General features: G+C 30.6%; 1 protein-coding gene across 4 annotated transcripts in view; it reads left to right on the top strand.

The window, feature by feature from the left end:
- LOC139089144 (ELAV-like protein 1) overlaps nt 1-23,047 on the top strand; it is a 29,292-nt gene extending 6,245 nt beyond the window's left edge. Inside the window, exons 1-5 of one of the 4 annotated variants that reach the window (XM_070638583.1) lie at nt 14,998-15,035; nt 18,772-19,668; nt 20,482-20,844; nt 20,917-20,983; nt 21,085-23,047. In XM_070638583.1, coding sequence (XP_070494684.1) covers nt 19,215-19,668; nt 20,482-20,844; nt 20,917-20,983; nt 21,085-21,280 — 1,080 coding nt within the window. In that variant the 5' untranslated portion in view covers nt 14,998-15,035; nt 18,772-19,214 and the 3' untranslated portion in view covers nt 21,281-23,047. Of the gene's footprint in view, nt 1-14,997; nt 15,036-18,771; nt 19,669-20,481; nt 20,845-20,916; nt 20,984-21,084 lie in introns of those variants that run through there. The other 3 variants (XM_070638585.1, XM_070638584.1, XM_070638582.1) reach the window with 3 other exon arrangements.
- Nucleotides 23,048-24,274: the final 1,227 nt, after the last annotated feature.

The following is a 24,274-nucleotide window of genomic DNA, read 5'->3' as shown; positions in this document are numbered from 1 at the left end:
GCTCACGAGGCCCATTGCCGCATTTAGAGTTCGTCGAAAGCTGAATCTGTCTCTAGATAACTTCTGCTAGTTTTTAATTCCTAGCACTTTTGCATCGTTGCTCACACAGTAATTCAATGAGCTTTTGAGTGTAAAAGTGGTCGAAAATCCAACTCCAGGCAAGTATGACTCTGATCTCAGGTCAGAATTGATGAAATCCTGCCTCAGGTTAGAGTCAAGTTAGCCAGGAGTCGGGCTTTTGGCCTTTTCGATGGCATTGATTTTTAAGGATAGCCCACGGCTTGCAAATATCGGACCATTTAGCAACCATTTCAAGTCATGTGCCTTTCGGGATGTTTACTAAATGTGAAAAACTAATGACGAATTTTCAATGAAACTCATCAAAATTAAGCTTTGAAGTTCTGTTTGAACTTCATTCATATTTGTGTCAATAAGGTTTCAAATCATTCATTCAAATGTAAATGACATAAATGTTGTAGTTTATTGATAGTTATTTTATTATGTTTGTTGCTGGGTTGTAATTTAATGATGTATTTTTAATACTGAACATTTTCTTCGTCTTTTCCATTCACAGCACTTAGTGATAAAAGTATTTTGTTACTGAATGATCAAAATTTTTGTTAAACTTAAAATAGCAATTTTTTACACATACAACATTTGTTATTCTGACCTTTTGAAACTTTATATCCATGAAATGTCCTTCTTGGAATTTGGATTTATAAAAAAAAGAATGTTGAATCCCATTTCAAACTGAGAGTTGTAAAAAAGCAATTGTTAACATGCTGACAATTGTCAGCATTGCATTTGGTATCACGTGGAAAACTTGTGCTAGCAAGACAATGACCTGGCAACAACATAACTGAGTTCTTGTGATATTGCCAGATTTCATTTCATCTGCAAAATCAATTGAATGTGATTTTTTTGCAGTGCTTTAATTTCATTTAAGCAGCAATGACTGCATGTTTCGGTAAATTTTTAAAGTTGTTCCATCTTTTTAAAGGCTCTAATTCCGTCAGCATATCTTAGTCGACAAAGGTCATACTTTTATAGTACATAAAGTCCTCTACGGCACCTAAAAAGCGGTTTCTTTGCCTGTTAGAGATGTTTCGAATTTTACTTCATATGCTTTCCGGGTATGCAGATTTTTGAGATTCAGACAAAACTATTCAAGCATCCATCGAATAGAAAAACAGCTTTTTAAAATCTATAGTACAATAGACTTTGAGCTGTGGGTGTACAAAGCTCTACATATATCCCAGAACTACTCTCATTTGAATTTTTGAAATGTTGATACCAAAACACTATGGGACAGAAATGAAAATTTTTTCCAAAAATTATTTTCTTCGCTTAAATTATAGTCCCTAATATCCCATTTATGGAACTGATTACGAAATTGGATAATTCGATTCTGTTGCGGATATATGGCTCTTCAAAGTTTGGTTCAAGTGTCCTTTCTCATCAAACTCAAACGATCATCACCAGTCACTGGTTTGATAAAAATTCTTAAAACTTTTTTATTTGATAGCTATGTGTAGGAGCTTAATTATAAGATATAAAAAATTATCCTGCCTTGATTCCCTTGGGGGAATTTTTGGATTTTCTATAAAAATCACAGGCATGTTGTGTTTCCGTTTGTCTGAGCCTCAACCAGTGCAACTATGGATTCTAAAAATATTTTTATATTATAGATATGGATATAATCTACAACTTTTATGAACATACTATATAATTTTACTGCAGTTTTGGTGATGAAAAAAATTATTTTCTTCAAAAAAATCGCAATTTTTGGACATAAGTTGCTGTAGCTCTTCAGGAATACCCATAGTAGTGGAATTTTATTGCATATTTAAATAGCTCTTACTTTATGCTATTTGAAAGTGCAGTTAGTTGGAAGTCGGTATATCGGACACTTTCGAGCAATTTGGCTTTGAAGTGATAGTGAAATGGATCGACGAAAATGAAAAAATTGAATAACTTTTTTATAGTCTAACAAAAATTTTTGTTTTTACTGTAGATCAATAGATCTCATCAAGACGCGTATTTTGAGTATAAATATGTTATGCTTTGGTCAAGTTTTCTGAGTGAAATGTTGAATTTTCAATTTTGACCAAAATTTTTCAAAAAAAAATCACTTTTTTTCAAAAATTCAATGAAACTTGCTGGAATCTTTTTTAAAAGTTCTATTTTTATATCCTAATCAACTTTTGTTCAGCAACTTGTCTCAAATTTACCTAATTGAGGTTGAAATTTGACAAAAACTGATTTTTAGTGCATTTTTTGAGGTTTTTTCATACAAATGCTATTAAATCTTATCAAATATCAATTTTTAGCATCATATTATTGATTAACTTTATGTTTTTGAGAATGATCTTTCATTTTCCGAAGAGAAACTTATCAGATATCTTGTAAAAACGGTCAAAAACTGACTTTAAGTAGTTCAAGCAAGGAGACAAAAATTTTCAAATTCACTTTTTTGCAACTAAAATTATTCAGAAGACTTCCAAACTTTTAATAATTATTAATTATGTGTAAAATTTACTAAATTACTGCTAGTTTGACTTAGTTTAGGTTTTAAAACGACATTTTTTATCTAATTTCATAGAAAGTGCCAGTCATAGATTTAATTCATTTTTCTTATCAAATAACTTCATGTTTTGATAGTATTTAACCGTATTTAGTAATTGCAATAGTTTTTCCAATAAAAAAGTTTCATCTAATAATGCAGAGTAGGATTTATATATCATATTTAATGAAATATTTATTTAAAATTTTTCACAAAATTTAGGATTGATATGAAGCAATTTTACTATTATTTGCTTGAAGGAAAATATTTATCATTATCAAAAATATCAAATTTAAAGTAAAAATAAAAATTTCATAGCATCTTTGAAAGCAATATCTATAGAAAAACTGTTTTAAAATGTAGTTATTTCAATTTTTAAAATCAGATGAAAAAGGTCGTTTTAAAACCTTAACTAAGCCAAACTAGCAGTAATTTAGTAAATTTTGCATATAATTAATAATTTTTGAAAGTTTAAAAGTCATCTGAATCAGTTTAGTTGCAAAAAAGTGAATTTGAAAATTTTTGTCTCCTTGCTTGAACTACTTAAAGTCAGTTTTTGACCGTTTTTACAAGATATCTGATAAGTTTCTCTTCGGAAAATGAAAGATCATTCTCAAAAACATAAAGTTAATCAATAATATGATGCTAAAAATTGATATTTGATAAGATTTAATAGCATTTGTATGAAAAAACCTCAAAAAATGCACTAAAAATCAGTTTTTGTCAAATTTCAACCTCAATTAGGTAAATTTGAGACAAGTTGCTGAACAAAAGTTGATTAGGATATAAAAATAGAACTTTTAAAAAAAATTTTAGCAAGTTTCATTGAATTTCTGAAAAAAAGTGATTTTTTTTTGAAAAATTTTGGTCAAAATTGAAAATTCAACATTTCACTCAGAAAACTTGACCAAAGCATAACATATTTATACTCAAAATACGCGTCTTGATGAGATCTATTGATCTACAGTAAAAACAAAAATTTTTGTTAGACTATAAAAAAGTTATTCAATTTTTTCATTTTCGTCGATCCATTTCACTATCACTTCAAAGCCAAATTGCTCGAAAGTGTCCGATATACCGACTTCCAACTAACTGCACTTTTAAATAGCATAAAGTAAGAGCTATTTAAATATGCAATAAAATTCCACTACTATGGGTATTCCTGAAGAGCTACAGCAACTTATGTCCAAAAATTGCGATTTTTTTGAAGAAAATAATTTTTTTCATCACCAAAACTGCAGTAAAATTATATAGTATGTTCATAAAAGTTGTAGATTATATCCATATCTATAATATAAAAATATTTTTAGAATCCATAGTTGCACTGGTTGAGGCTCAGACAAACGGAAACACAACATGCCTGTGATTTTTATAGAAAATCCAAAAATTCCCCTAAGGGAATCAAGGCAGGATAATTTTTTATATCTTATAATTAAGCTCCTACACATAGCTATCAAATAAAAAAAGTTTTAAGAATTTTTATCAAACCAGTGACTGGTGATGATCGTTTGAGTTTGATGAGAAAGGACACTTGAACCAAACTTTGAAGAGCCATATATCCGCAACAGAATCGAATTATCCAATTTCGTAATCAGTTCCATAAATGGGATATTAGGGACTATAATTTAAGCGAAGAAAATAATTTTTGGAAAAAATTTTCATTTCTGTCCCATAGTGGCAAAATTGGCAGGACTCCAATGTGGAGGCGTCTAGCTTGAAGTCACGTAGGCGTCTCGATTGAAGCCTTGGAGGCGTCTCGGACTCCCAAAATCCAGCCCACTTCGGTTTATGAATTCTTACAAACATCTCGCTAAAGGACGTCCATAGCAAGTTAATTAATTTTGTCTAAAAAGGGGCTACTTAAACCAGTTGTGTTTAACCTTTGTTACGAGGCTTGACCAAAACTGCATACGGTATACGGCTCATGACATTTCCAACATTTTTTGGCATACTCGTTCATCATCACTGTCTTAAACCTTGCCTAGGCTTGCATCTTCCTGATTTCGGTTATTTAAAATCCCAATGTTTTGTATCACAATGTATCCAATTTAATCCATATCTAAAATGATGCATATTAATCAAAATCTCAAAACTAGCAAATTACATGTAAAATACCCAAAACTAAAAATAGCAATTCTTATTAATACCTTCAAGCTAACTAAGTCATTTGGATGATTAATGTCCTTTGAAATCCTTTTTTTAATCACAGAAATATGCACATTAATAAACATTTACATCATCGTAAGCCTGACATACATACATGTATATTAAAAATAGAAAAATAATCAAAGCATAAAATTTAAATGAACAATTATAGAGTTTAATATAAAAAAACAAATTTCCATGCAAGTGATGAGCAACAACTAATATCTCTCGGGTGCAATCAAGACCAAAGGAATTCTTTTTTACTCAATAAATTTCTATATTTAACCTAATTCACCTCAATTATTTTCTACTTCTTTTTTGTTCATATAAATCTAAGTAACCAAACAACCATCCAACTCACTTCTATAATCACTTTTATAGTTTTTTTTTCCTTATGAAATGGTTGTACTTATTGTTGTTATCGTAAGTAATAACAACTCGCGTGTTTATCTCACTCATGCCACACAAAAAAAAATTCTTTTTTGTACTCATTCATTCAATTTTCCAAGGCCCAATGGTAGTGTATTGGCTACTAACCTTTCCACCCTTTGAGGAAAAATGTCTAGTGTCGTGCTCATACACATTATCGCTGCCGCCTTTCACATCGTGTAGCATTAACATTTAGGAAGGAATAAAAATAATGAAAAGGAGTAAATTTGTTGATTAATTTGGTTTTTTGGCGCATTTTTTAATATTTTTCAAAGACGATGATGAAATTTGGGATAATTTATCGATGTTTGTTGCTTAAATGAACGGCAATGAATGCTTGATATCCAAGATCTATTTTTGTATCTTATTTTTCATTGATTTTATGGATCTAATTTGTTTACAATGATGTTTATTCTTTGAAATTCAAAAACAGACTGATTGTTTATATTAAGGAGAAAACAACTATAAAAGAGTACTAGCAGCTGCAAAAGGGAGAAAACAACTAATTACAATTGCATAATATTCAAATCTAAAATAACCGTTGGCTTATATTCTCTACAATATGTTGTAAAAATAGATTAAAAATCCGAACCAAGTCAATTTCACTCTGGTCTGGGGCGGATTTCATCGGATATGGTCTCTGGCCTGAATAATGCTGATCTGAAGCAACTTTTGGCCTTTTTCAAGCAATGTGCTTTCCGAGATAGTTGCCATAAACGTGACTTTTTCATTAAGACTTACATCAAAATGATAGAGTGACGTCTTCATGACATCTTGGCAGAATTTGCAACTTAATACCACGTTTTATGCTATAAACATCCAGCAATCTAAGTAAATAAGATGTATAAATTTCTGAATAACAAGTTTATGTTGATGAATACCTTTAAAGTCATCACAAAAATCTATATAATAATATTAAGTCCTTAAATATACAGTATACATAGCAACAATAGGTCATTAGTGTAAATTTCAACAAGAATACACAATAAAGTCAAAAGCATGTTTACAGACAGTCATGCAGAATATAAATAGAACCACCATTTTAGGCCAGCACATGCAAAAATGAAGAAACACAAATATTTTAATCGCTAGCCTTAAAATCTCTCCCTAACCTATCTGTATTACTCAATCTTTTCCTCTCTATTTTTACTTCCACTGTAATATTGTTTCGACTAGCTTAATTATTCAGCTATATGTTATGTTTGTATGACGATTTTGCCCTTGGAACTAGCACCAAAACAATCGGGTGGATGACTGACTGTAATCGACTATTTTGGCTTTTTTGCTTCTTTTGCTTACAACTTAACGATTTTATAATAAAGCATGCAATAGCTTTTGACAAGAAAGCAGAAAGAGAGAAAGAGAGAACCGTACACAAGAGAGTGGAAAAAAAATCAATCAGAACTTGTTGTTAGATTAATGTTTGGTGTACATTGATAAACAAAGTAAAATAAAATATTTAAATATAGCACGAGTAAAAGTAAGGGAAATGAATTCTAAAGTGTGAATATGAATAATCAATGCAATAATTGAGTAATGCGTCATATAATTATGGTTTTGTTTGATGAACGTGTCTAATAATAAATGATACATTATTCTAACTAACTTGGACATCAATAATATTGTTTGTTAAAATTTTTACTCACAGGAAGTCAATCACTTCTATTGGAATACATATATAGTTAGGAATCATTAATTATCTAGAGCGGCAATGTGGAGCGAACCTCATTATCTGCCTTAAAAAGGAGTTGAGATCAGCCGTCACGGTCGCATCACGATGCCCTCAGGACAATTTACTGTTAACACGGCTTTGACGTTCCTCTTTAAGTTTCGTGGCTATTGACTGTTTAACGAGGGTAGGCTCAGCAGGCCTCGCACTTAAAGTAAATAAATTCTATTTAGAAGAGGCTGATGGGCGATGAACACATGTATTGTGAATTACTAGCCTTTGTACTCCAAGTGAGTATAGGTTAGTGGACAGTGACGGATTTAGAAGCTCTTTCTGAGCGGCAATAGACCTCATTAGCCAATAGATATCATTATTGGCTGATAATTTCCCGATCGTTAGAATTGTTCACTTAGAGTCAAATTGGAGCAAATCGACCTAATATTCTCAGATATTGCCTTCTCTGTATGCTTTCTCGTTATCGGCATCGGGATCGAGATTTCCCGGGATATCCCGAATATTTAAATCCCGATCCCGATCCCGAAAATTTATCGGGACCGGGATTTCGAGAAAGCATACTTCTCTGTGCTAGCTCTGTACCTTGGTTACAACATTTCAATGAATACTGACAGGGTTTATTTTATTTACATTTCTTATTTTACTCTTTAAATCTTATATCAGAAAATTCTCAAATAAAATCTAGCAAAAAGTAAATTAAAGACCTTCCTAGAACTTATTTTTAAATCTTCATCCTTCTTGGAAGTAAAAGAATCATGTCCTTAAAGGAATATAAACAATTAATTTTAATAGAAAAAGTAAAGCTTCACGAATCTTCTTAGAAATATTAAAATAAGCATCATGGACAAGCTCATGAGAAGTTGTTGGCTGTAAGCTTTAAAATGGAAGTTTGAGTATTTTGGGAACAAGTTCTTGCTTTTAAATTGCAGTGAGACTAGAAATACGTTTATTTACTGGACATTGACTAGTCTTCAATGAGTTATAGCCAAAGCTCGTCGAAACCAGCCTTCACAGTGTCACTAGGACCATTTTGCGACTTACAATTAATACAGCAATGCAGCAGTGTCCTAGCGAGCACGTTGAGCTGTTCAAAAGACGTTGTAAAAATATATAATTCTGCTTAATAGAACAAACAGTAACTAGAAACTCAACAAGGCATTTACTTTCCGCCTACCTTCTCAAAGTTATGTAGGTTGCATTTAAGAGCCAATTACAGTTTGATTTATTATCTCAAACATTGCAATTTATTTTACTCAATTTATAAAAATAGTTCCAATATTTTAGCCAACAAAATGCTTTTATAATTTCCATGAAGGACATTTTGCTAATAAATAAGTCAGCATTAAATTACATGTAATTTTACAGTCATAAAGATTTGAAATCAAAACATATCAGAAACTGTCGCAAACTCATTTAAAAATTTAATTTGAGCTTCAACGTCATTAAAAATTGAAGTAAAAACTTGGTAAAAACAGACCGACAACTGTGATGATTAAATGATTTCCGATGAAAATTTCTTGTTACTTTTATAACAATATTTCGCTCAAAAATGTTAAATTAACGAGAGAATATTTAATATTTCTAGAGAAGCTATGAGAGTTATGCATAAATGATGTAAATTTAAATCAAAATTTCTATTTTTGATGTTAGAAATTCAAGTCAAGTCGACTTGAGTCAAATTAAATTTAGTCAAGTGGACTTGAGTCATATTGACTTGCGCCACATTGACTTGATTTAACTTGACTTGATTCAAGTTGAATTGAGGCAAATCTACTTGATTAAAGTCGAATTGAGTATAATATTCTTGAGTCAAATCAACTCGAGTCATATCGACTTGAGTCAAGTTGACTTGAGTCAACTTAAAATTGGAATTTCCATTCAAAACCATCTCAGACCTCCTCATCACCCACAAAATACCTCATTTACAAACCATCCCACTTAACGGAATATTTACTCAAAATGTCAATAAAAATCAAAATCAATGAAAATAATAAAGGAAAAAAGCAACAACTTCTTGCATGTATTTGTATCAACTCGAATACATTTTCACACAATCGATCCATAATGTCATCACACATCAGTGCATATTGCTATTATTGCTTCAGAAAAAAAACATTGTTGACTACATGTGGAAATGCTGATAAGACAGAACAAGAAGCATTAGAGGCTTGTCTTTTTAATGCTTCTAACTGTCAAAATTACAGCCCGAGTAGCACATGACAGGTAACAACGTTGTAAAGAATGGTTGGAATCAGTTGTCTTGATGCTGTCAGGGTAATTTAGCGTTTTAGAGTTTATATGGCGCATAACAGACAAATAGACTGTTTTAGGAACTTACTTACTTCGCTGGCCGTACAGATCAAGTTTGATCCATGGCATCCTTCAGTTGGCGCTTGATGCTGGCTCTTTTTCTGGCTGTCCTCTACCAATTCCAAAGATTTTAGGTAAAGTAGTGGTATTTTGGTACCATGAAAGTATGCTCATTGCCTGTAAGGGGATAACTTAGTGATACCAAACCATACACCTTGTGCTACTCGGGCTCCTCTCATTCATGAAACAAAATGAAATTCCTCTAAGCACTGATTCATATTTCATTTCTTCTGCTGACTGCGGTACAGCATTTTTTGGTATAATTTGCATAAGTTATGAAGCTGTACAATCAGATGAATGTAATGTGAATGAAACTTTTTATTTCTGTGTTTTTTGCAAAGACTGAATATTTTATTCCTCATTGTGACAAAAAAAAAATTTCTTTCCTTTTCTGTCAGTCACATGATGAATCTACACACAGCGAAAAAAAAGGGATAGACACAAATACATTTAAAGTTATACAGTAATATAGTCATTTTTTTGTTGTGTAGGGTGGAAGTAACTTCCAGTATGAAAAAATATATTGGAAGGAGCTCAACCCGTAAAATAACTGGAAATAGAACCATGTCATGACAAATACATTTGTCTTTTTATTATTTCCACCTGATACATTCACTTCTGTATGTATTCCATCTATTTATGATAATCATTTTATCACCGCATACTTACAAAACAATGGGTATGGGATTATATAGAGGAAAATTCCAGCATCCCAACAAAATTCCATTGCGTAATATTAGCATACATTTTTTGAGATAGATCCCCAGTCATAGCATTTGATGAAATGACATAAAAAAAAATGAAGGAAAATTCTTGTGCAGGAACAAGAAGAAAAAGTTCGTCTTTTGAATGGAAATTGTTTGGAAAATTCGAAAAGGAGATGAATGCAATTGAATAATTGAGTACACAAAAATAAAAGGAAAGAAAAATTAAATTTTCATTATGGTGGGGTAAGTGCAAGGGGTGGAAGGTATATTTTATGCCATATTTCCGGATTTACCGAATCTTTCATTTATGAGTTTTAATGAATTTTTAAGGGGTTGTTCAAAATTTCATTTCCGTGCAATGTGATACGATGTGGAAATTGGAAAATTTTTATATGCAAAATCCTTTTTCGACTGTCTTTTTTTTGGTACGATTTGGGTCATGATTTGTGTACCTATTTGATTTGGAATTAAAATATGTAATTAAACTTATTAGGATGTCATCAAATTAGTCTAAATAAATATCAATATGAATATTAGGAATCAATTTCATTTATTTAAAGGATTTAATTATATCTGTATCTTTAATTATAGCTAAGCTATTACTAAGCAATAGATAATGTGGAAATTATTAGTTTTCAATAATTAAATACACATAATGATGAGATTTTAGTATCAATAAATAAGATGAATGATTAAATCAATATTGATATAATGAGAAATGATTAAGACAGTTCAATTATAAATCATTAAAAAGAATTTAATTGTTTCTTTAAAAATTCAATTTTAAAGGATTTTCAAATTTCAAAAATTAAAGAATTTCATAAACTCAAAATTTAAAGATTTTCAAAAATTCAAAATTTAGTAATATTCCAAAATTTTAAATTTAAAAGTTTTCAAATTTCAAAAATTCAAAATTTAGAGAATTTCAAATTTCAAAATTTAAAGATTTTCAAATTTAGAGAAATTCTAAATTTTAAATTTAAAGACTTTCAAAAACTCAAAGATTTTTAAATTTCAAAACTGAAAAATTTTCAAATTTCAAAATTAAAAGATTTTCAAATTTCTAAATTTAAAGAATTCCAAAAACTCAATTTTTAAAGATTTTCAAAAATTCAAAATTCTAGGGATAACGTTTAAAAAGAAACAAAAATCGGTAATGAAATTTCCAATTCAATATCAAAAAGCAACAACATCACACAGCCCCAACACACATCAACCATATTTCATCCCAGACAATGGTTAAGCTCTCCGTCCCTTGACCAAAAAGAAAAAGAAGACAAAAAAACTCACTCAAATATCCAGAAAACATCATCCGACACCGACATCATCATGCATTTTCATTTCATTAAATATTATATGCATATGAACCATGAACTTTAGTCATGAATTCCTTTGCTAAAAACCATAGCTGCTCATTTGCCACCCACACAGTCCGGTGACCATCACAATACACAACATTCAATCTCACCTTCTCACATTCATTTGTCACCCCTCCCCCAATTTCACCTTTCTACATGCCCAACTTGCCCTCCCCAACACACATCTCACAAAATAAATAGAAAAAAGAATTGTATGGTACGAGAATATCCAATTGTTGGTGTAGCAAGCAGCAACGAGGACTTTTTTTTCCTCTTTTCTCTCTCAATGCACTCATTTTTCCACAAAAAAAAAAAATATTTTCCTATTCATTCTTTAGTAAATTTTCTCCCTATTCAGTTGAGTTTGGAAATTCATTCGGAAAAGTGCGGCGTTTTGTTCTCTACTTTATTTCCACGTTGCCTTTTTTTTGACTCTGCACACAGAATATAAAATAAAACACATATATTCTTTTCATTTTGACTCAATTTTTTTTTTTTTTTGTATATTTCTGTTAACATCAACGTGTAAAAAAAAACAGAGGAAATAAAAAGGATAAAGCAGAAATAACAATGGAAAAATTTCATTGAAAAAGGTGTGAAAAAGGTGAAGCATAAGAGAATAATAGGAACGAATTGTGTATAACAATGTTTTTTCAATATTAAACGAACTGAGAGAAATTGATAAAAAAAATTGGAATCCTCAGCAGAAGAAACTTAAAAATTGGGAGAGACGATTTCCTTTATGTTCCAATTTAAGTGCAGTGGTGGGCAACCTGTGTGCTGTGGCACACCTTGATTGTAAGGTTTTCTGAATTTTTCTTGAGAATTTGTCGAGACTGTGACCGAGACCGAGACCGAGTCTGAGACCAAGACCGAATTTGAGTCTGAGACTGAGACTGAGGACTGAGGACTGAGACTGACACTGACACTGACACTGACACTGACACTGACACTGACACTGACACTGACACTGACACTGACACTGACACTGACACTGATACTGATACTGACACTGACACTGACACTGACACTGACACTGACACTCAGACAGAGACCGAGACGAGGTCGAGTCTGAGACAGAGACCGAGACTGACTTCTCGGGTAGACCGATTTCCCCGGGTAGTCTCGATTTCAACATCGGGAATCCTCACTTGGTAGTAAGCCTCAGCCGAAACAATTCACGACATTCGATTCATGTCATTTCCAACAACTTCTAATGTGCCGCATCACACAAGTTGCCCATCCACTGTATTTTAGCATGCAAAAAAAAAACTAGGTGTGTTCAGCAAAAAAAAAAAATTCTCATCCTCACACTTATTGCCGACTTCTTTTTGAGCTACCCATGTCCATCCTGATTTCGTAATTTGCTGCCTCATGCAAAGCATGTCCTGCCGTAAAGCAGGAGTAAGCAAAAAATTCAATAACATTAGCATTTAAAACAAAAAGAGTAATTAACATGCAAAGGCATACGTAAAAAGTTGTAAAAATTTTAAAAAAATGAAAATTTTTAGAAGGTCAAAAACTAGCAGACAAGGAACTACTTTCTGCACATGCACTCACCAACAATTGATTAACTTTTCATTCTTCCTTATTCTCCTCTCTCTTTGTGGATATTTTTGAATCATCGTAGAAATAAATATGTCTGCGCAATAAATTGTGTGTGTAGTTGTGGATGGGATATATTTTTAGCGCACTTTCCCAAAAAATATATATATATATAATGTGATACATTCAGACAGATAACTGGCTGGATGTATACTTGATTTTCTGGTTCGTTGACTCGTTTCTAAGGGATGTAAATGGAATGATGATAGAAATTGTTAAAATTTGAATGTGATAATTGGATTTTGGATCATTTTAACGGATAAAATTTGAATTTTAAATGGTTTTCAATGCTGGACTTTCATTTAAATTTTAAAAACCGTTATAATGTAAAGAACTGATTTAAATGCATAGAGCCGAACACTTGTTTCGTTACGACACTCCCTAACCCCAATTGTTAAAAATTTCCATATTTTCATCAATTTTCCTTTGTTTAAGCTGTTATAAAATCATTCATTCATCATTTTAACCGTTAAAATTTGAATTTTTGAATTCTTATTTCTCATTCAAATCTCAAAAAAACCGTTAAAATCCTAAGCATCAAATGACAAAACTCTCATTCATCTTCCAGTCTATAAGACCATTATCTGTCTATTGTTACCACAAGAAAAAATCCTTTTTTTCAGCTCGTCCTTTTTTCAAAAATGTCTATAATATTCAGCAATGAAAATAGAGATTTATTTGTTATTGAGAAAGGCAAAATTTATGGCAAGCGAGTAACGATAATTGTTCATTATGTATAAGGGAAGGCATCTAAAGGAAAAAAAGAAACTTTTTTTGAATTATGGATTTGAGGCTTATCTGTGCTTGTTTTTACTTGAATGATTTTGAAATATTTATTATCTTTAATGCTTTGAATCGTGGATTTATTATATTGAACGGAATGTAAAGGCTTTTACTGGATATTTCATGTTGCGTGTCAGATTTACAGAAAAATATTATGACAGGATTAATCGGAGAGCTGAGAAATGGTTGTAGCGTGGTTCTTATGGGAATAAGAAGAGGATTTTTGAGAAGTTTGTTGGGGGTAAGTGGATGGAGTTTGGGGGAGGGGATGAGTATCATGAAAAGTTGTGTAATCTAATGATCAAAAATTTTGAAAAGTTTAAGGTTTATGAATAATGTATGTCAATTAATCAGCAACAGTTTGAAGAATAAATAATTTTTGTAAAACCGCAAGCTGGTCTGATCTAGACGTTCTATAGTTACGCTATTTAAGGGCAATTTGTAGCTGACAACATTTCTTACCGAGTATGGTTAAGGTCAAATCACCAAACTCAAGTTTAGACTTAAAATTGAAGAGCACATGTTGGATCATCGATCTAAAATTCAACCTAAAACTGAGGTGACTCTGACTTGGTATCAGCGATGGATTCGGTTTAGAGCTACTCTTCTTACTTACTCACTTCACTGGCCGTACAGATCGATAGCCTTCCTGAAATGACGCATAAAGCTGGCTCTACCTGTAGCTTTCGTCTGCCAATTACTAATACAAATACTCAACTAAAGTTACTCAGCCAGATTTTGTATCTAGTTACCGACTTGTGCTATTCAATATTGAAGCTTGAATCGATATATCTAGTCAGACACCCCAGAAAGTTCCTTTTAATATAAAATTGAGTTAGATTACGTAAATTCACCAAAACTAAAGCATTTTCATCTCCAAAACGAGTTCTTTATCAAACATACAGAACAAACTACTCAATAAAATATCCGAATACTTAAAAATGGAATTACTTAACCCTTAATTTACCATTAATACTAAAAAAACACTCTTTGAACCTCAATAAATTAATTCAAGGATCTTTTAAGCTACAACGCGCAATTTTCTCTCGAGATTTGAAAAACTTTTTTTTGTTATAAAAAAAAAGTTCATTTTAGCAAGCAAATCACGTTTGTTGAGAGTTTGAATGCTCTGCTTTGACTGAGATGAGTGCAAATAATAAAAGAGTTTTCGATTAAAATTTCAAAAGCATAAAAATCCCTAAAAGTTTAAACAATTTTTTTTTTTGTGTGCTTCTTCTTTCAATTAAACGTGGAATGAAAACATAAAAAATGGAGAAAAAAAAATTCTCATTGAGATTTTTTGAGAGTATTTTAGTACACACGCGAATGAAATTCATGAACTCGAAAAGTATGAAAAGTATGAAAAGTTTGAATAATTCGAGTGAAGTCAGGTGAAGAATATTTGATGTAATTTTACAACAGTATTGAAGTCATTGAGACTGAATTAGATTCTTGACTAAAGCGCTGTTCAGTTAAGCATGTGACAGAAAAATCTAAATTTTACGATTTCAAAATTTTTGAAATTCAACGGTTTTCAAAAATTTAAATAAATTGAAGTTCAAAAATTGAATTTCTTAAAATGTCAAAAAATGAAAAATCGTTAAATTTCCTTAAATTTAGAAGTAAATGAAGTTCAAAAATCAAATTTTTCAAATTTCGAAAAAATTAAAAACGTTAAGTCATTCTAAATTTTGAAAATAGTAAATTCAAAAATTGAACATTCAAAATTTGAAATTTAACGGTCTTCAAAAGTTTTAAAATATGGTTCAAAAAATAAACTTTCCAAATTTTCAAATATATTAAATCCGTTAAATTTTAAAAACTTCAAAAAGTCGCCAAACCAAACTTAATATTAATATTAATAAATTCACCATAACCCACAACATCCTTAACAAAATAATCTTTAATAAAATTTAAAGCATCAACATCAAGTAGGATGAGAAATTGAAAAATTTTTCCTGCTGAATAACGAGCAGCAAAAAAAAAAGAGAAAATAATTCATTTTAATGTAATTTTATTTATTCCATTCATGTGTCTCTTGAGAATGCAACGAATTTATATATATTTTCCATCTTTGTATGAAAAATTTAAAGATTTTCAAACATAAAAAATCATAAAAAATGCATGGCGTGAGAATTTTTCATCCTCCACAAGGATCAATATCTGAACTTAATGTTCTCGAATAGATTGAGAATGAAAAAAATGGCAAGGCAAAAAAAAATTTCATTTTTGATAAGTTATTCGGAAAATTACTTTTTTCTTCTTCTTGCTCCATTTCCATTTCATTTAAGCTTCCTTCAATCTCTCTTTCTCTTAACGATTACTGATATTTTTCTTTTTTTCGTTTTTCTCTTCTGTTCATATATTTATTTCTTTTTCTATTTCTATTACTGGGAATGTTTGTAAATAATGTCCAACATTTATAGAGAAATGGTCGATAAAAGATAATAAGCAGAAGTGGCTTGATGGTGGAACAGTTTAGGATTTCCGGGATCTAATTACTGCAATGCTGACATTGAGATCATTGGTTCGAGTCTCGGAATGAAAAAAATCTTAATTGTCCTTTTTCGTATGATAAGTGACAATTTTGAAGGTTGAAGACAGTAATGTTACCAAGTGAGTGTTTCTAGGCTCACTTTTAAGCTATTGGATTTCTCTAAAGAATTTTTAAGACCACGCGAACTGAGTGATAATTCCCAAAAGGACACACGGCATAAATAAGTCGGAAAATATTGTCCTCTGACCAATTTTATTCTAGCATAGGTCCAGATTTTGCTGAATCCGACTCGAAGTTAGAGTCACGCCCTGCTGGACAAACATGTCAATTAATAATCAATATCACAGTACATGAATCTAGCTCAAATGCAGTTCCTTATCTCAAACCGCATAACATGTTCACTAAGAGACCGCTACTTAGTCGATTTAACCATAAGACACACAATTGCAATGACAATACCATGACATCAGTCTTTGGTCCATTATAACGGTTAAAAATCTGACGCATTGAGCCGCTCAAGTAAGCTGGCAACATCGTGCTAATCACCAAAACAAAGTACAATTATGTATCTGTCAACAATTTTCGTTTGTGTTCTTAATGCTCTTAAGTTTCTTTCCATTACTTTCGAGAATGAAAACCAAAAACACAACACCTTCATGGATATCACTTACAAATGACCCCCCTAACATGTCGATGGATTCAAAATAATGACAGAAGAAGAAGAAAAAAATATTTTTATTGGAGATGAAAATAGCAAAAAAAGGAGAAAATAACTTTTGAGAATTCATTGCTATGCTGTGTGATAAAAAATTGCTCATGTCATGCTTCTTTGATTATTGATTATCAGACTTATTTATATTAGCTCGGATACATATTACATCCATGAATAAGATATGAACAAACTTTTTTTCTCCATTTGGGGGTTTATTTTAAGAAAAAAAAAATATCTTTAAGGTTATTGTGCAGATAATTAGATCGAGAATGTCGACGAAAGAAACTTTTCATGACATGGAATTTTCGATGAAATCTTGTCAAGTATAAACTTCCCATTTCATCTTGAATATTTTTGCTTAGTTACATAATAATTGTGAAGCTCGTTAATTCAATAATTCAACGTCAAAAATTTTGTGGGTTTTTAAAACTTGACATGTCGTTTTAATATTAAAATAAGATGAAAATTTCGGTTCCATTCAGGAAAATATAAACGTGGTTACGTGAAAACTTTTATTCTTGATGAAAACCTATAAAAACGATTTCGTATTTTATACAGAAAATGTGGTTTTGATATTAAATCCACTGAAATGTTTGTGGCTTTTGTAATTACAAATTTTAGTCTTTGCAACATTGTAGGATGTGAGGGATGAATGTTCTAGAATAGAACAGATTGGTTAATCAATCAATAATTCGGTATCAGGTAGGCGTCCTTAACAGTATTACGTGTTCGAATCCCTAGCAGAGAAAGAGAATGCTTTCATATTCCAGAAAGAATACTACGAGATCTAAAAACGATGATGGTCTAATGGCATCCTGACGGTTGATTTCGACTCATTTTTACGGAAAAATATGTGATTCACCTCATTGTGTCACTCGGGCGTTACTATGGCTTGGTTCCGAATTCGGTTGTTTTAGTCTAGATTAAAGCCAGTCTGGTGCCGAATTTCAACTGACTTTTAGATATCGGGGTAGTATTTTGAAGAATTTTGCTAGAATCAAGCAGTTATGGGAAGTCTTTGTGCTACGGCACACTAATGTTTCCCAAAAAAAGAATTTGAAAATACCATAAACTATATGTCGTGTGATGAATCGTTCGAGGCCTACACTAGAAAGTTCCACAATGGAACTTTTAAGGCACCTCTTGCATCAACACGAAATTTAAGTCGCATATTTTTGGCAGTCATATGGAATTTACTCGGTGTTAATAAAAGAAGTATAAGGGAACCTTCTTCACTTGTGTCGTTCGAGAACAGGGTTGGGGAAATTAACGCATCTGTTTGAACAACATCCATTTACTCTCATATCATTACTAAAGTGTTCTATTTGAGCATTCTCAAAAGTTCATTCATTTCGTGCATTTCAGACCCAAAAGCTCCTATCTTAATTAACATCTCGAGCGACACAAATGAGAAAGGTTCCCTTGAATAGATTTAACGGTGTCGTCATAGACCTTTTATGATTTATGTCACTCGGAACATTAAGCAATTGCAATTCTCACTCAAATCTTCATATAACAAGATTCAAAAACCCAATAAATTCCCAAACGAATATTCATTGACTATACATTCCAATCCTGACCCAACTTATAGCTTTTTATAAGCTTTATCAGACCATTTATTACCCTGTTTATCAGAAATAATATCCATCGTAATGTAAATCCACTAAAAAAGAAGGCCTTAATCGCATATCGGCCGTATTTTATCAATTCAAAGTAATGATTTCCGTAACTTTACCATCGGAATTACCGAAAACAATATACATGATAAAAAGTCCCACATCCATAATGAAACAAAGAAAAAAAATATGAAAAAAAGTCTCATAAGAATAGGAACGAAAATAAGCAATCAAAAACAAAAACAGACCATCAAGTAAACAGTAATCTTACTTAATCTTTCTTCTTCCTTATTTCTTTGCAGAATAAATATCCAAGACAAAAAAAAAAGTATAAAAGTGAAACATCAAATTCATAAGGATAAAAAAAGGCTAAATAGAAGAATATAAATCGGAAATTTCGAGACCTGCGCTTATTAAGCAAAAAAAAAGGATAATAATAATAAATCACATTGAAATTACCATTGCATAAAAGAAGTACACATCCATAAAAAAAAAAAAAAAGTTCATTTCAATTGGCTCAACGCAATACCTGATTTATACATCTCCACACATTCAGCCACCAACCCCCCAGGACAATCAAAAGCATTAAAGTATATAAACATATATACATTACACGCAGCATAAATAGCAGTCATAAAAGCGACCAAAAAAATAAGAAGTGATTTGAATTATTTTTTAAATAAAGGCAAAAAAGTCCATCCAATCTTTTAATATTACAAAGAAGTAAAAAAAGTAAGCAGCTAAAATGATCGCAAACGGAATCGATGCAGTTAATACGAATGGACGTTCGGGTTCGATTGGTAGCGGAACTGATGAAACCAGTAAGACAAATTTAATTGTCAACTATTTACCACAAACGATGTCACAAGAGGAAGTAAAGGCACTATTTAGTAGCATTGGTGAAGTTGAGTCGTGTAAATTAATACGCGATAAAGTGACTGGACAATCGTTGGGTTATGGATTTGTCAACTATCAACGTGCCGAAGATGCTGATAAGGCAATAAATACATTTAATGGTTTACGTTTGCAAAATAAGACAATTAAAGTGTCATTTGCACGTCCAAGTTCTGATGCTATTAAGGGTGCAAATCTTTATGTGTCGGGACTTCCAAAAAATATGACCCAACAAGACTTGGAGAGTCTTTTTACATCATATGGACAAATAATTACTTCTCGCATTTTATGTGATAATATAACAGGTAATATGGGATCGATGATATGGAACTGATCAGGAAGATTCGAAATTTGAAGGATTTTATGATGGACCTTAAGGATCTGTTCACTTATTATGTTGTAGAATAATGAGTTTTCTGAAATATCCTCCTCTTTCCGTTTCTCCGTCTACCTGTCTCTCGATTTCTTCGTATTTCTGCCTCCCCCGTCTCCCCCTCTCCCCTCCACCTCTCTGATACCGGAAAATTGGGACAGCCGAAGTCTGACGCCGAAACTGACCAAATGTCAAGTGTATACCTTCTCGTACTTAGCCCTGATACCGTTAAATGTCCCACTGGTATCCTAGCTATGTGCCGGAATAAGTTTGTTAAAGGATATAATTTGAAGACTATCCAAGCAACCTCGTCCAAAGTGTGGCAGCCTCACAATCAGACTAGGGATGCTGGACTTTACAACCAACCATTCCCAAAATCATCTTGTACATAGAAAGCAACACCAGCCAAAAAAGACCTAAACCCCGTAATATGCGTAATAAGTGAACAGCCCCTTATCTGGTACTAATCATCAAATTTGCCAGTTATGGTCACTCAATGTCACATTTAACAACAATTTAGATTACAGCACAATTTCCGATCAGTTCAATACATACTATTAAGAATTTTTTTTCGTGCTAATTAACATTCTGGTAGCATATCCACAACAACATTTTTATCGACACAATTTGTACAAACAATAGTCAAGTCGATGACAATACATAAAAATGCTGAATTGATGATAAGGCACAGAAAAAATTCTTAATAGCTTTTTACAAGATTATTTTATTGAGCAATAAAATTTAGATTCAGATACATCTTCTGTTTTAGGCCTATCAAAAGGTGTTGGCTTCATACGATTTGATCAAAGAACTGAAGCAGAACGAGCCATACAGGCATTAAATGGTACAACACCAAAGTTGTGTTCGGAGCCAATAACTGTAAAATTTGCAAATAATCCAAGCAATAATATCAATAAGGCAATTCCACCATTAGCTGCTGCATATTTAGCCCCAGCTGCAGCTGCTGCTGCCAATTTACGACGCTTCCCAACTGGTCCAATACATCACATCGGCGGACGCTTTCGCTATTCACCGTTGACCGGTGATTTAAGTAGTACTGTATTGTCGGCAAATGCCATTAATGGATCAGGTTTGTGCGAAAGCAAAAGTATGTCTCTTATTTCCTATGATTTAAAATAATTTACGTGATTTCACCCTTTTATCTCAACCAATTTTCTAGGTTGGTGTATATTCGTATACAATCTCGCACCTGAAACCGAGGAGAATGTGCTGTGGCAATTGTTTGGGTAATTAAAATACATTTTTTTCAATCCATTCCATTTCATAGCCAAAATTGTTTAAATTCATTAAAAATTCCTCTTATTTTTTTCTCTCACATTATACGCAGACCATTCGGCGCAGTCCAGAGTGTTAAAGTAATTAAAGATTTGCAGACAAATAAATGCAAAGGATTCGGTTTTGTGACAATGACAAATTATGATGAAGCAGTTGTCGCTATACAATCACTCAACGGATATACATTAGGCAATCGTGTTTTGCAAGTCAGCTTCAAAACAAATAATTCAAAGTCTAAAAACAATTAAGATTTATTGAATCCTTTAATTTTGAATTTTATTTGAAAAAAAGACGATGAAAAGGAAATAATGAAAAAAAAAAATGTTTTTTTGTCTCTATTTCTCTCTTAACTAAACTCACTCACTCTCCTTTTTCTATATGATATTTCTATTTCTCTTTATAAATGTCCATATTTGCTTAGTTAAATTAAAAAAAAAAAAGTTATATGAAAAAAATTAAATGAAAAAACATTTTGTGGCACATTTTTTCATTTTTAAATTGAAATTTTTAAATTTTTTCTGATGCTTTAATGGAATGTGCGACTGTACATTCCGGTTAATTCTGTGTAGTTCGAAGAAATGTTTAGTTCACTAGGATAAATTCAAGTCTAAATATAAAAAAAAAAAATGAAATTTATATAGAATATGACAAATATTCATATTTGTGGTGGATAATGAAGGTATGAAAGAGATTAAAAATGTGAAAAAATGGAGTTTTATAGTACAGAATACAGAATTTTCCTTAATTTTTTTTGCATTCAAATTTTTCCTTTAATTTTAATTCAAAATGAAAATCATCGAAAAAAAAAAGAGTTTTTGGAAAAGCTTAAAAAAATGCAAAATCACACGCCTCATCACGTTCACCGAACCATAAAGACTCAATTGTGGACATTTTGTGTAAGCGACAAAAAAAAAATAATAATTTTTTATAACAAAAAAAAATCTTTAAATGTTGATAAAAAAAAAAAGTTAAAGGACATAATTATCGTATTTTCGTGAGTATATAAAAATAATTAAATTAAAAAGCTATAGAATGGAAAAAAAACTTTTTGTGGCGTTAATGAAAAGTTAATCGTAATGAATATATTCAGTGTTTTTTAAATGAAAAAATTAAGCTTTCATAAAATAGATTATTTGTAGACGAAGAAAAAAAAAGAGTTTTTTGCTGTAATTTTTATCGTTTTCTATTTCCTCTAATACATACACACAAACACACACAAAAAAAAATCGTTCATATAAATAGTAAACAACCTATTATTGATGAAGAAGAAGTGTTAAAAGTACTAAGTTACTCATTAAATATTTAAATATTGTATTGAATATTATTAACCAGACACAAAACTTTGTCAACAAATGCTCAAATTTTTATGTGCAATATTATCATTATAGAGGAACTAAAGGGAAAAAAAAATCTATAATTCATGAGAAATTGTCGCGTACACAGAACCGTCCACAATGAATAGTATATAAATATATAAAAAAATGTTGATTTTAATAGGCATTCAACACACTTTAATTTTCATTCAATATTCTATAATTTAATTAAAATTTCGTTCGTTCACATGACTATACAGAGTAGGGGCGTCAAACGCAATTGCTGAAATGTACTACAATTTTTAATACAAATTTGGAACTTAATTAATGTAGAAATAAATTGAATAATTCTGACTATTCGATATATTTCTAAATTAATTAGATTTCAAATTGTTTTTGAAATTTAGCTACATTTCAGGAGTTACATTTGACATCCCTAATACAGAGCAAGGCATGAACATTCTCATATTTCGAGTATTCTCACTAAGTATGATGATATCCATGCCTTGACACACACATAGATGCGCAAAATGAAAAACTTACGATGAAATATACAAAAAAAGCATTCGTCATATTTATATTAAAGGAAAAATATATTTTGTCATTGTATAATCATCAATATATTCTCAATGATATTCATAAATTATTAAAGGTGAAGAAAAAAACCAAAAAAAAAAATATCATTGTACTCCTCAATTAATTGAAATGGAAGTTTAACTTTAACAAGAAATGATATTTATTACTGTATATTTATGTGCAAATTTAACTTTATAAAAAATCTCTCACATACACCCACAAAAAAAACACACAAGATTTTTCTTACAAAAAAAATAATCAATATGAACAAAAAAAAAAATATATATGAATATGAATTTCATTTTATTCGTTAATTTTTTTCTTCTTAATTCATTAATATTTATAATATATTGATATTATGCATTCATTAATTGAATTGAATTGAATTAATAATCTATTTAAATTTTTAAACGTAAATGAAAAAAATTTGAATTTTTTGCTTAGAATAGATGACAAATGGAACGTTTGATTTTTGACTTTGATTTTGAAATTGATGGGAAAATGTTTTGAAAAGATTTAGAAAAATTTGAATTTCTTGTTAGAAAAAGGATGCAAAAATTGATCAAAATTGTTCGAAATTGAGCAAAAATGATGCAAGAATTATTAATAATTTAGCAAAAGTTGCTCAAAATTGAGCAAATATGATGCAAAAATTGCTCAATATTGAGCAAAATTGTTTAAAATTGAGCAAAAATGATGCAAAAAACCAAACTCAATTTGCATCTTTCACATTTAATGACGCAAAAACAATAAATTAGCAAATTAAATTTAATAACTGATGCAAAAAAAGTGACGCAAAAATTCTCTCATCAATTTCAAAGAAGCGAAAATATTTAAATTAAAAAAATAAAACTTTTTTATGCTTACAATATATTTATATTTCTTAATTTTCCTTTTTCAAACTTATCGGATAATTAATTAATCGTCATATAAACAATATGAAAGAAAAAAAAAATAAGAAAAATTTAATAGTAATTATTGTAGTTTAAAAAAAACTTTTAAATTATAATCCCCGTTTTAATTATATGTCTTTGTATGTTTTTTGGCTGTTTTTAAATGAAATAACATAAAATGATATGTGAATTAATAAGTTTTTTTTGTCTCATCTTCGTTTTTTTTTGAACATTTTTCAATTTATCACGCACAATTAAGTCGCGCGCGTATTTATTTTTTGTCTTAAATTTAACCATTTTTTCCTAGTTGAAGAGAAAAATTAAAAAAATTGATTAAAAAAACCAGAAAAAGATACGTGGTATAAGGAAACAGAAATGAGTATTAAATTTAATAATAAAAAATGAATATTTAAAGAGAAAATTAGAGAAAAATTTGTAAAAAAAAAAATAAATTCATTTT

This window comes from Chironomus tepperi, unplaced genomic scaffold (assembly GCF_022539635.2).
Source record: "Chironomus tepperi strain 1889 unplaced genomic scaffold, CSIRO-AGI_Ctep_v1 contig_175, whole genome shotgun sequence".
NCBI classification, from domain to species: Eukaryota; Metazoa; Arthropoda; class Insecta; order Diptera; family Chironomidae; genus Chironomus; species Chironomus tepperi.
The sequence above is the reverse complement of the archived record's forward strand: the minus strand, read 5'-3'. Positions and strand labels throughout refer to the sequence as shown.